This window comes from Rhea pennata, chromosome 17 (genome assembly GCF_028389875.1).
Source record: "Rhea pennata isolate bPtePen1 chromosome 17, bPtePen1.pri, whole genome shotgun sequence".
NCBI lineage: Eukaryota > Metazoa > Chordata > Aves > Rheiformes > Rheidae > Rhea > Rhea pennata.
Genome location: NC_084679.1, coordinates 7,481,881 through 7,495,715, shown reverse-complemented (window position 1 = coordinate 7,495,715; position 13,835 = coordinate 7,481,881). Strand labels below are relative to the sequence as shown.

Sequence of the window (13,835 nt, the reverse complement as noted above, 5' to 3'; positions counted from 1 at the left end):
GGTGTCCCCTCCCACAGTCAGGAGGTTTTGTTGTCCTAATGAGCCTGTAGTGCTCAGGGAAGGGGCAGTGTCCCCTTCCATCTGACCCAAAATGTAGCAGCCATGAGAAGGAAAACAGGCAGCCACCCTCTGCCTATAGAAAAGGGCTGCTGTGACCACGTTCTTTACAGTTAGTCCTAATGGACAAAAGTCATCTGCAGGTGTTCTCTTTGTTGTTACAGAATTTCCCTTAGTCCAGTGTTGACATAATAAAATGCATTTTGGTACACTGAGGTTCCAAGAGATCAAATTTTGACCTCTCGTTCTAGATTTTTTTTTCTTTTTTCTTTTCTTTTTTTTTTTTTTTTTTTTTTTTTTTTTTTTGTTCAGGGCCCTTTTGCTGTGAATGATTTGAGGTAAGTGAAATCATCACTTAAAATAGGAAAAAGGTTAAAAAAAGAAAAGTAAACTCTTGTAAAAAATTAATGTGAACGATTCTGTTGTGTATGTTATACTACTAGAGCCTGCTTACACTTTTTCCTCGTTTAAGAAAAATTTGAAAGTCCAAAAATAATACATGCACCTATCTGAAACCTCTGATTACAGCCAGTAGCATTTACCGTATCACTAAATTTCAGAATAGTTAAGCCTCCTACAGAATTCAAGTCAGAGTGTGACTTTTCTATGGCCTGAAGCATATGTTAGCAAATTTGCTGTTACGTCTCTTATTTATTTTTTTTTCTCTCTCTTCTTGTATATTGGCTGCACTGTTAGGTTTTTTCAGTAACATTTTATTTACAAAAATGCATTAGACTTGTTGTTACAGCCTCTGATAGAGCTCTTAAGAACAAACAATGTGGCAAATTGACATTGTGTCCATGTTAAACGAATTCCCACTGAGTGGATATGATTTACATATTGATTACCTCATTTTCTTGATTGCCCTTTTGCTGGGAGATACTAGATAGGGAACGGTGGAGAGGATATGTGTGAAAAAAGGAAATCTTGTGTCCTATAAGGTACCTCATGTGGGTAAGGCAAGTTTCCAGACCTCTTTCCAGACCACCGTGGTGAGTGTATGCTGGAATGGACAGAGGACTCACCCACCGAGCTCGGAGCTGAAGATGAGCAGGGAAGGGGAGCTGCAGGTTGGCTCTGTGTTTTGGATCTTCACACAGGAGGCTGCCAGCCGTAGTCCTGGCTGGCGGTGGTGGTCTCTCCTCTCTGTGCTGGCACCTCTCACTTCCACCTGAAGTGCACCGGAGGACACCATGGTTGACACTGCCAGTTGTCCAGGGTCCCTGGACTGCAGTGATAACCTTCCCTCTGCTCTTGTTCCCAGCTGGTCCGCTACAGCTCTGAGGGCGTCCTGCAGCTGGGGCCCCTGGGCTCTACAGCCTTTCTGCCAGACTCAAAATGCCTCGTGGATGATGGGAAGGGCAGGACACCTACTCTGAAGAAGTGTGAAGATGTCCTGAGGCCAGCACAGAGGTTCTGGGATTTCACGCAGGTACAGAAGAGCTCCTTGGAACCACATAGCAATAAGTCTGAGTTGAATACTGTTCTAAAGGCTGTTAAAAAAACAAAGACAAATGATCTTCACATCTTTAGAGGACTGTTCTAGGAATCCTCCCTTAAGTTTTCTATAAATTTTCTGATGTGCTTTCTAGGAATTTTCCAATATGCATTCCAGAAAGCCCCTGATTTATGATTTTTAGAAATCTTCCCCCCTCCCCGCCTTGTACTTTGCAGAAATCCCCCTCCTTATGCTTTCTAGGAGTTTTCTCATTAGCTTCCTGGGAACAGCCCTGCTGCTCAGCCCATACACTTTCTACGAATCCTCCCTTTCAGCTCTCTGGGAACCCCCTCAAACTTTCTAGAAATTTTTGGATATCCTTTCTAGGATGTCCTCCTTCATACACCTTTTATGCTTTCCAGGAAGACCCCTTTATACTTTCTAGGAATTTTCCATAGACTTTCCAGGAATCCAGTCTTATGCTTTCTTGAACTACTGCCCCTGTCCCTTACAATATGCTTTCTAGGAATCCTCTCCACCTCATGCTTTTTAGGAATTTTCTGACACAAATTCTAGGTCTCATCGCTCTTATGCTTTCCATGAAATTTCCCACACAGTTTCCTTGAATTCTCCCTATGCTTTCAAGGACTTTTTGATTTGCTTTCTAGGAATTTGTTGGTTTGTTTTAGTATTATTTCTTTCATCTAGGAATTTTCCTGATGATATTTAGGAAGTCATGAATCTATACCTTTTCTATGACTGCTGCATCACTTTCCATGGGATCTTCTAGGCCTTTCTAGGAAGTTATCCCTGGGCTCTTTCTTGGAAGTTTCCAGTGCATTCTAGGAAACTTCTGATGCTTTTTCAGAATTTGTGTTTTTACAACTTTCCTAGATTTTTCCAATAATTTTCAGTTCCCAGTAAATTTTTAGTACTGTATAAGAATTCCTGTTTCTAGGGCTGCTTTGCGATTTTTGTAGCATCTTCCTAGGAATTTTTGAATTCAGAGCTTTCAATTGCTTTTTAGTGTTTTCAAAAGAATTGTACATCTAGTACTTTTTTCTTCTAGTCTTTCTATCTTTTTCTATTCGTTCTTCTAATCCTTCTTTTCTTTCTTTCAGAATGGTCCAATCATCAGCAGAGACACTGGCCGTTGTCTAGAAGTGGAAATGTCAAAGGATGCAAATTTTGGGCTCAGATTAGTCGTACAAAGGTGCTCGGGGCAAAAGTGGATGATTAGAAACTGGATAAAGCATGGCCGACATTGACTGCTGGGACTGAGAAGCTGCCTCTCCTGCTGTTGTCCATTGCGCAGCGTGCCATACCTTGCAAGGCATTTGTCCTAAAGCAAATCAGTTTGAACAGGACTTGGTTCTCAACAGTCCTCCATAGCTGGGCATTTAAAGAGAGTGGAAAAAAAAGAAAAAGCAGACACTTACATGCCCTGTTTGACTCTTCATTGTTCCTGAGGATGACCTGTGAAGCTTCAAAAGAGTTTTCTGTTGATTTGGAAAACTCGGGATGGTCGGAACACAACAGAGGAGTGGGTTCTTTAAGCTCTCCTAGAGGAATTAATAGACAGATGGTTCTATGATGAGTTGAAAGGAGAGATCCCAATACTGCCTCATAAAGAGAGTTCTCTGATGGTTAGCTTTTTAGCTTTAAGTTACTGACTGGTGCACAACTCCTATGGTGAATAATCATGTGCCTTTTTTACTGTACTTCGTATACAAGGGAACTGGAAAAATCCTACCTTTTCAGCTTGTCTGATTCATTGTACAAAACAAGACAACCTGTAAATAACACTGGAAAATATAAGATAAATTTAAAGGGAGGTTGTCTAAGAGTCTCTATTTCTAGAAAGAGACTGTTCTGCAAATGTTTACAGGTGGTTCTCAACCTTCAGGTTGCTAAAAAGCAGCATTTTAGAGACCTCTTCCAGTTAGGAAACAGGTAAATGTTGAATAGGTAAAATTGCCACATGGCCACATTTTACATTTCTTGGCTGTAAAGGCGTCACAATGCAGCACTTGCATATTTAACTCTTTTGAGGCAGTAGATGTCCTAGTAGATGATTTCTAGAGGACTCGGTTGGTACGCAGGCTCTGAGTACATAAATGCAAGGCTCCCATCCTGCAGTGTAGTGCATGCAGGTGCACTGTTGCATTTACCAGCAACTGCCTAGAAACCGGTGGGGGATGCTGACTACTCATCCCTTCTGAAAATAAGGCCGTTTATTTAGTTGCCAGCTGTGGAATTTAGAAACTTAATTTGAAGCCTCCGTTTTGTTACCCATCCTGTGAAAATGTCAAATGTGAGCAAATATGCTTTGTGAGCACTTTCTAAATAAACCAACCAAGTCATTTCAGTATTTGGAAAAAAAAAACAGTAATAAGAAGACAAATTAGACCAAGGGAGAACTAGACAGCATATATATGTACTGTTATTCTGAAATCTAAATGTTTTACTGTAGATTGTCTGGCGAGAGCATGTTTGTGAACCTGAATTTAATAATGTGTCCAGTGGTTCATGCAGTATCTATGAGCAGGTAGCCGAAACAATGACAAGGCCTTATCCAAAGGCTGTCGAAGTTGATGACCACTGTCAATGTCAGCAGGCTTTGGATGTGGGTCAATGGCAGATGGCTTTTCATTACAGAAGATTCAGCCATACTGAAGGAGAGACAGAGACACTGCCTGTTAACTTCGCTGCCAAATATTTTGATAATAATTTAAATTAAAGTTTGTTTTACTGACCCAGGAAAATAGGTAATTGCAGACACTATAGTACAACGAATCTAGATGTTCTGGTTTTTGAAGAGCTTTTGCCATTCCTATGTCAAAGCATGCTGAACAAAGTAAAATGGAAACAAAGTTAATTTTATCCAGGGCATGATATCTAATAAAATATTTACTTTTAACATGCAAGCTCCATCAGTTCTTGTCAGCTCTTGGTTGTTATCCAGAGAGTGTATCTCTATATTTTGACCCTATTTTATTTTTGAAACAGAGTGTACAAGACGTAACACAAAGCCAGTTCTCCTGGAGTGTTTTTTTTGTTTTTTTTTGTTTTTTTTGTTTTTTTTTTTGTGGCTAATACCTGATCTTTTTATGTCAAATGGATGAGGTTACACCTGAATATATATAAAGAGAATAATTATGAGTGAGATTCTGAATATAAAAATTGGTGCTTAAATCTCTGTGTTTTGGTTGGTTGTACATGATATCTTCTGCAGCATAGCCAGACCTGTAGGAAGATGTAGGAACATCTTTATTAAACCAAGCAATACAGTAATAAATTTGGACAACCTTTGTACTCAGGTCTTCCTGCAGGTCTGAAACAGAGTTAGGAAGCTTCAGGCTCAATACAGATTGGGAACAGTTGCCCTGTATTTAACCTCATTATGTTACTCTATTAGACAATTTCAAAGGATAGTTACCATCTACGGAGCAGGTGTTGAGTACTTTGTACACGATTTCTATTTGTGAGTGACTTTTATTTTCTCTCTAGCTACAGTTTAAAAGGGAGAGATTATATGAAAGCGGTGTTCTTTTGTTTACTCTGTTGGAATTTTTCTCCTTGACATATTTGGCTGAGGGAGGTGGGGAAGATAAAGAAGGAAAAGTTGTTATTTACCTGATGAGTGACTGGGGAGTAAAGCCACAAATCATTCACACTCTCTGTAGTCCTCCCAGTTAATAAGTGATAGCTGTTTTGTATGAAGATGGCTGGAAGTTAAAAGTAATTGTATATCAGTATCATTACTGTATGCCTAATTATTACAGCACAAAGTTACTATATTTATCAGAGGCTAAAATGCTGCATGTTTTTTTTTTTTTTTTTTTTTTTTTGGGGGGGGGGGAGGTTCACCTAGTATCAAATTGTCAGTCTACACTTGATCCTTGGTTAGCAGTGGGGCAAGAAGCCTTTTAGATTTCGAGCAAATAAAAAGGAAAGGCTGAGTATTTGGGGAAATACCAGACTTACAATTTAGTATCCAATAAGGAATGTTGCATTTGTGGTTTAGGAGATTTGAAGGTGAGAATCTTTTACTGGCAAAGATTTCAAGCAGGAAAGGACAGCCCTTCAGTATGACACCACCATAACGAATGTGAATTGGTTGCCCTTGGAATTTCATTACCGCATGTTTTCAATGTCCAGTGCAGAGAATTCAGATGTGATCACACAGTCTAACTGAGGGTCAGCTCTGGCAAATTTTGAGTACTGTGGCTGACCTCTGCAGAAGGCTTGTGGCAACAAGACTTTCAGTATAAGAGGGAAAATAAATTTATGTGATAGTTAAATGGATCTAAGATTTACAGAATAATATAAAAGAATTCAGAATATCTCTTAAAGGTGGGGTTGGTATTTTCTGTGCTTGTCATTTTCCTAAGACTTACTGAAACAATTTCTTACATTTGGGAAATACATCTGTAGGATTCTTTTTTTTTTACTTTAGTCTTTATATGTCTGAACCACTGCACTGGCTATGGTTATTAACATCATGGCTCTGCATGTGAGAGGGTCTTAAATATTTTCTCATAAAAGGAATAATAATAATTTTTAAAGCCTTCAGTATGATCTATTTTAACCAAAGTCTGTTGGTCTCTTGTCGTATTTCATCTCTTAGTATAATCCAAAGTCCTGCTTAATACTGTTTCACATTTTCATTCTTGTTTCCAACAGAGCTGCAGTCCAGATACACTGAGAAGTATTTAATGTAATGTAAGATGCCTTGTAGAGGAAATTCAGTTAAGAACAGAATTTTCAATTGCTATTTTATTTGATTTAAGAGATTACAGAGTTAAATGCTAGATTCAAGGACAGAATAACAGAAGGCTAAAAGGAACATCAAGCTGCTGTCATAGACGAACATGTCTGATAATACTTTTGTAAGCATATCAAGATCTCTTTAAAATTAGTTTGAGTGCTGTGAATAAAAGACCTATTTCCTCTGAAGGCTGAAACTATTTTCCAAGCTGACTGTATTCTTGGCTTGATAAAAACCATTTGCTCCTGAGCCAGAATTGTCCTCTAGCTATACTGGCTCACTGGTTCCTGAGGCACGCCTACCCCCACTGGGAAGCAACTGAGAGAGGGAAGAGCTAATGGAGGTATAGATTAAGGACCCTATAAATTCTACTGGAATTCCGTAACAGTCTATATTGTGGCCATCCATGCAGCATGAAAACTCTTCAGGACTGTCCCACATCCAAAAAGCTAAAGACCTGCAGCTCCACAAGACTGACCTAAGATAAAGACAAAAGCAGTTCTTCCTACATACTCTGAAAGTATCTCATTTCAGTGAATGATTTGGGGTTTGGCATGTCTGAAAATCAGCCCTTCGCAATCCGTGGCAAACTGTTTACATCTCTTCTTATCAGCCTGCTCCTTTACAAAAACTGTTCCAGTAGATGAAAACCTCACTGGCCATGTGACAAAGGGCATAATCTATCAAATATAGGGCAGCTGAAATTTTAAGTACTTAAGCCACAACTAATAAGATTTAATGAAATAGCATCAGTCCTAATCTGTTCTTTAGATCAATTACACAGTATGTAATTCCTTCAGTATCTGGTATTCACTTGAAATGGTTCATTAGCAGCCATACAAAAGAACATTATGGCCTGTTTCTGGTCCCAATGAATTGGATTGTAAGAAGAATTTCAATAGAATCTGGAGTCCAGAGGGAGTTTGACATATTATTATTCAGTAAGGACACAAATACCTTTGTTTTTTTGTGAATGGCTTTGCAAAGAAGAAAAAGTATCAAAATTCCCACAACTGAAAATGTTCCTAGGAATGAAGATCTTCCATTTTTGACTGCTGTTATTTTGACTAACTGCTACTTACTGCTAATAAAGGCCAATCCTGAGGTCATGGTACAGATAAAAGGTAGTATCGCAATTTAGAAAAACTAGCTAACAATTCGGATAGAAACCAAAGAAGACTCAGGTCTTCACATATCTGCATGTCCGTATGCCACCAAAGTAGATTTGATTTTATGTTCTCTCTGGAAGGAATCATGAATTTTATGCATTCTTGTATTGCTTCATTAGGAATATGTATTTGAGAGGCTATCATAACATGTACCTCTAAATCTTAGTTTGCTAACACTTTCTTTTCCCTCTCCAGTGACTTAGTAGACATAAGGTGAGAGCTGCAATTACAGCATGCATGAAAAATATACTAATTGGCACCATGATCTAATGAAGTATGTGCGTTATGCATTTATAGCTCCTTGTATGGTAACATGGAGATTCATGAAATACTAATGCAGTCTGTATATCCTCATAGAAATGGAGTCTATTTACCTAGTGAAGTAAAGGAACTCAAGGAGTAGACCCTGTGACTATCTAGCTAATAACAATGAATTTGGCATAAAGCACATTAATATTTACGTCACCTAGAAACAGTCTAGAAAATGTAAGGGATTAGCTTCAGGTTCTATCTTAATAGTCACCCTATTTTACTCTGGTAACTGTTGAAAATATCTTGTCCTTAAAAAGGACTGGAATGTTTATGCTGTGTGAAGATTTTAGCTGTCTCCACAATGCGCCAGCAATAAGTAGCATTAGAAAAGAGATTAACGGTGACCTCTTTAGCACATTGTAATGGATTTTAGAATGGTTTCACAAAATATATTGACTTACATTACAAAAGTATAATACAGTACTATAGGTATTGTGCTTGTGGGTTGCCCTAAGTCAAAACAATATGTTTGCCCAGGAATATTTACTTATAAATATCCCATTGAAGCAATATATCCTAACCTGCTTTTGAAGAAGATAATTTCTTTATCTAGAGTTTTTTTCAGACTTGTAGAAGCACTTACTGCTTTTCATAGGATTACAGTTTTCTATTGGCCAACAAAAAAAATCACCTGAGTTTTAGACTATTTGTAATAAGTTTGATTTTAAAAAATTAAATGAATGCAGCAACTGCAAGGCAAGTGGTGACTGCAAATCATTTTTCATTATGTGTCACATCATTAAATCAGTTTGTATTTACACTTGAAAAATTAATAAATTACTATGCATTTTACTGCTGACATGAGCTGTATTTTTTATTATTGTACATTTGGGCACCTTATATTAAATTCAAAGTTGGCACACAAAACTAGGAAAGCAAACTGTATATTTAAAATTGCATTCTATGTATACATTTTAAAATATAAATTGCATGTAATGAATTCTGAAAGGTAGTCAGCCCATTTTTGAGATGAGCGCTGCACACGTCACACCAGATTGTGAGCTGTTCTAAAGGGGACGAGCTCTGAGCATGTCAAGGAGATGCATCACCACACACTCACTAGAGGCTTGGCCCTGGAAAGTGCATATCCAATACCAGACTGATAGCAGTACAGGCTATGATTGCATTGTAACTGTTAGACCTCAGGGAAGACATGTCTTGCAACCCCAATACAAAGGCATATTTACATAATGCTTGCAGGTGCCAGTCCATGCAGCAATACAAGCTAAGTTCTTGCATGGTCCATTGGGACAAGCACATGCTCCTCAAGAAGCATTGAAACAGAGATTTTAAAAATCCTCACAAAAAATTTCTGACCTTGCAATCAACATTTCTGGAATCATTGAACCGTGGGGAAAATATGCTCTCGAACTATAGAATAGGACAGGAAGCTTGTGATGAAAGTGTTCTCTTTGTAGTCTTGCACTGGAGCTATATTGTAGTAATTGCAATGTGTAAGAGTACAATTTAGCTGTCATTGATGATTTACTCCTCTAAAGAACACTCCCAAAACCAAAGAAATAGAACAACATATACTTCCTGAATTGCATAGTTTAGCACAAAGTATTGAAGGATTGAGCCCACATCCTGTGACCTAACCTATAGCAAGATAGAGGCCAAATTTGCAGATGATATAAAATAACATTGCTCTGCTGAAATCAATGAAAGTTGCAGGAACTTTAGTAATGTGTACTATCTATAGACCTGGTCTGTTTCAATAACAGCGCTATTGACTTGATTTTTTTTCTGCTTCAGAAGTCATTTTCATCTGCCCAAAGGGAACAGAAAGAGGATATGAAGTGCGTATGAACTCTCTGCCATACTGTCACACTTCTGACAGAAGTCTGTGGAGCCTAGCACCTTGTCTCTGACAACAGTCAATAATTAATGTTTAGAAGAATGGAATAGGAAACAGGGAAAATGTAGAATGATCTTTTCATCAAATAGCTACCCCTAATTTCCAACAGATAAGGACTTCCCAGGCCAGAGGCTATATACCAACCACTAGATTTAATAACTACTGTGGGTCTAGCCTGTATGTATCTAATCTTACTTACATTTCTGGATGTCAAAACACCCTGTCATCATAAATACTGCACTTGCTGTGTAAGACAGTATCTCTACTTTTAAACCTACTGCCAGCTCATTCTATAGGCTGCCCTGTTGTTCTTGTATGGTGAAAAGCTGAATAATTGCTGCCAACTAATTTTTTCACACCATTCTTAGTTTGACCTCTGTCATCCCCTCCTAAATATACTTAAGAATCGGTTGGATGTCACACTTATTTAGTATCACTAGCAAACAAGTTTGTAAAAGTGCAAGCAAATACTCTGTGTCATATACTAGATTGGGTGATAGCACAATATAACAGCTGATCAGATTCTTGGACTCCTCAGCACTAAAAGACATGTATTACTTGTTTTAACATTGATTTTGGATCTTGGACAGACTGCTTCTACTCTGTTTGTGTATGCTCAGCCTGCAATTTGTGATGAGCAGACTGAAGAGCACAGAGCAGCTGGGAAAGCATCTGATAAACTTCTTCCATTCTGCTAGAAATAAGAAAAAGAATTCCCCAGCCTGCTCCTCCCGCTGCTGCAAGGGCCCACGCATGGGTTTTATTTGTGACTGGGCTGGGGAAATGTTTCCATGTTCCTGGCTCAAATGCATGCCTCTGCTTCAGTCTAACTAACTGGGTAAGACTGAGTTCTCAAGCTTTCCCTCTTCTCATTTCTACAAGGACATCTGACTGCACAAGTCAAAGAGCAGCTGCTAAGTGATTCCCTGACTTATCCAGGGGAAGTACAGCTGGCTGTAGTCTTCAGGTGGGCAATATTACAGGCAGGCTTGGAAGGAACAGCCTTGCTCAGACTTGGCAAACCTACTTAGCTCCTACATCTCTGAAATCAGCCTTTTTGGGAATGAGATATTCTTCATAAACTTGCACTGAGGACTCTGTGGGAAATACTACTCTGTTGCTAGCCAGACTCTTCTGTGAATTTAATTTCCTATTATAATAAATCCAGCATTTCTTCAAAGGAAAAATGTCACTTTAAAAGGTACCATTGTGCTGCTTAGATTGAATGGTCTGTAGATAATATCAAGCAAAATTAGATTCATGTAAATATTCTGTATGCAGGTCTCCATCTGACAATACCTGTATTACAGTAGTTATCAAAGTCTCAAATTATTCACTGTGAAGAATGTATACTATGAATGTAGATACCCCCTTTCTTTCCTGATCAATAAATCATTCATGAATCAACAATGAATCATGTCTATGTGCCTATAACTGAGCACTGAGTAGTTTGGATAACGATTTTTCAGCATATAAATTGCCTGGCCTTTTTTTTGTTTGTTTGTTTGTCTGTTTTATCCATCTGTTGTTCATGTAATGCAACTGAGCACTCATTGCATATAGCTACAGTTGTTCTTTGGAAATGTCCTTTGTTATTCCTTGTTCTTTGGAAAGGTGCATTTGGAATGATTCTCCTGGAATTTTTTTCAAACATTCAGAATACATCCTAGTATGTTCATGTTATAGATAGCTGCATCTAATATAGCTAGAACTGCTTTTGCATCCTGACTAGTTATCTGGAATGCAGAAAGCAAGAAAATAATGACTGAAGTGATAACCTCTCTAAATGCTGAGGTGAAAACAAACCCTTTATGCTAAAAATTATGAAACATTCATAACCTGTGAACAAATCCAAAAGCTTATTTCAGCATCCAAAAAACAAGAAGCATGATCCTAAGCACCAGCAAACCAAACTTGGCTCCTTTCATGCAAATTTAGTACCAACATTTTTCTAAGCTATGATCTTGTTGTCAGTAGCTGAACTTTGTTGCTTAACCATATTCTCTGACTTTCCCTTCATCTCATTCCCACCTTTTTAATATCATTTGGTTTCCTTAATGTGGCTGTAATATGGGTTTCGGGTTTTTTTTATTATTATCTTTACTGGGGGGGGGGGGTAATAATGTAGATGACCTGTATTTTGGAAAAAAGTCTGCATTGGAGAAAGGTGCTTTTCTAATTTACAAAAATTATTTTGCCATTTATAGACATAAGATGCAAAGGTAAGATCCCTGAAATGGTATAAAATTCATTAGACCATGTGTATGTATTTTTCTGCTTTTGCAATTTATTACAGTGAATTCCATCTAATCTATTGACAAAGCTCCAAAACACGCATGGTTGGTGCTGTGGTGTGTTACCAGTAAGCATTTGCCAGAAGCTGTTGAAATTCTCCATGTACTTTCAAGTTTTGTCATTCTGTGCAGAAAATGGCGCCACCTATCAGCAAGAAGGAGGCAATTGAAGAGCAAAGTAATTTATTTAAACTCAGAAACTGCTATTCTTGAAGGAAGGATAATGGGTTTGCACCCATTAGGAAATCAGGAATCAGGAAAATTGTTTGGTCTGTTCAGGACGGCTCTGCGAAAATGAGATGCTGCTCTGGCTGGTCACTCTCATGCTGCAAGAGGAGATCAAGGACCAAAAGGGCAGAGAAGTGTGGTCTGCATCAATGGTACAAAGTGAAAGTCAGTAGAATTAACTAGATCAGCTGAGGTGCAACCCACTAAAGATAAGTGAGTTATAAGTAATAGTAATACGTGATAAATACTTTTTCAAATTCAAACCTAACTAACTGACTTTGGATACAGTTTTCATCTTTTATGTGACGTAGATCATCTTGAACCACTTTTGAGAGCAGAGTATAGGCTCCTAAGTGGCATAGGCATTTTGAAAATATTATTTCTTGTTCTTTGGAAAGGTGCCTTTGGAATGATCCTGTTGTAGGGTTTTTTTTTGTTTGTTTTGTTTTTTAACACTCAGAATACATCCTAGTATGTCAGTAGAGTGTTTCCCCTTATTTACAGTCACAAGCTACCATAATACTGACGTCTAGGATACTACATTTCACTGCCTTCTTTTCCTGAACAAAAATGAAGTTCAAAGCTTCAGTAGAGAGCTCATGATGGCTGCTGAGGGATTTATGCTGTGTACAACTTAATCAGAAAAAAGGTCAGAACAATTTTCATCTCTTAGGAACCAGTTTTGTGCTTTGACCCTGGAGCCAAAGTTCCTTTCTTAAATCTGAAACAAGTTACAGAGACCCTTTTTTCTATTCATTAGGACAGAGTGACATAATGCTGTTCTTGGTAACAGCATTCTCTGAGTTTAGTAGAAGGGGACTCCATGTTACTATTAAACCTATTTAAATCCTTACAATTCTGAGGCTTATGAAGCCCTTTCTTAACTTCCTCTCCTGAGCAGAAGACAAAATAATAGACTTGCTCTTTTCCTTTCCTTTTGAAATGCATTGGTAAATACGGTATGTTTACACCAGCCACAAATTTAGTCTGAGGTAAATATACACAGCTTCTCATGTCTCACAGGATTGTTCTTTCTTACACCAGCAGAGGATTTGCCCCAAACAAGTAGAAAAGTGCTTATTGCTTAGGAAAACAAAACTCCCAATTAGTTAATTTGTGCCAGGTCTGAGGACTTCATGCTTATTTGGAGTTGAATGTGTGCTTCACAAGGACCAGCAGGCATCAAGTAAACTTGACAACTCCCAGCCCTGAGGAAAAAAAGGAAAAACATAGGTTTGGGAGTTGGTTTGTTTGGTTTGTTTTTGTAACCGTGAGAATCAAAGAACTACTGAAAGGGCAAGCATAGAAAGTATCTGGTGATGACAATTTCTGTTTTGAAATGTACTCTCAAGTTTCTTTAAGCATTTTATAATAAGAATTAAAATCTAAAGAGAGAAGTACAAAAGTAACATTATGAGAAGGGTATCACATCTGCAAATACTTCTAAGTATCGATATGACTCTCATTGTTATATATCTGCATACTTCATAAACACCAGTGAATCCATCCTTGCAATATCTTTGCAGGGTGCCTTCCCCCTTACAAAGAGTATGAATTGAGGTAGAAGTAGGATAAGGATGGGATTTATCCTAGCTCATTTTAAATGCTTAATTGAAGAACAAAAGTAGTTATTACACATGGCCCTGTCCAGAGGGGAAAAAAGACCCCACCCACATGGAGGGTTTTTTTTTTTTCTTCTTTCTTCCCA

The 13,835-nt window shown here is 38.1% G+C and overlaps 1 protein-coding gene across 1 annotated transcript in view; it reads left to right on the top strand.

Annotated features, from left to right (window-relative positions):
• The window catches only part of GALNT9 (polypeptide N-acetylgalactosaminyltransferase 9), a 152,713-nt gene extending 149,950 nt beyond the window's left edge, over positions 1-2,763 (top strand). Inside the window, exons 10-11 of the mRNA XM_062590135.1 lie at positions 1,322-1,489; positions 2,617-2,763. Coding sequence (XP_062446119.1) covers positions 1,322-1,489; positions 2,617-2,763 — 315 coding nt within the window. The remainder of the gene's footprint in view (positions 1-1,321; positions 1,490-2,616) is intronic.
• The last annotated feature ends 11,072 nt before the right edge of the window (positions 2,764-13,835 follow it).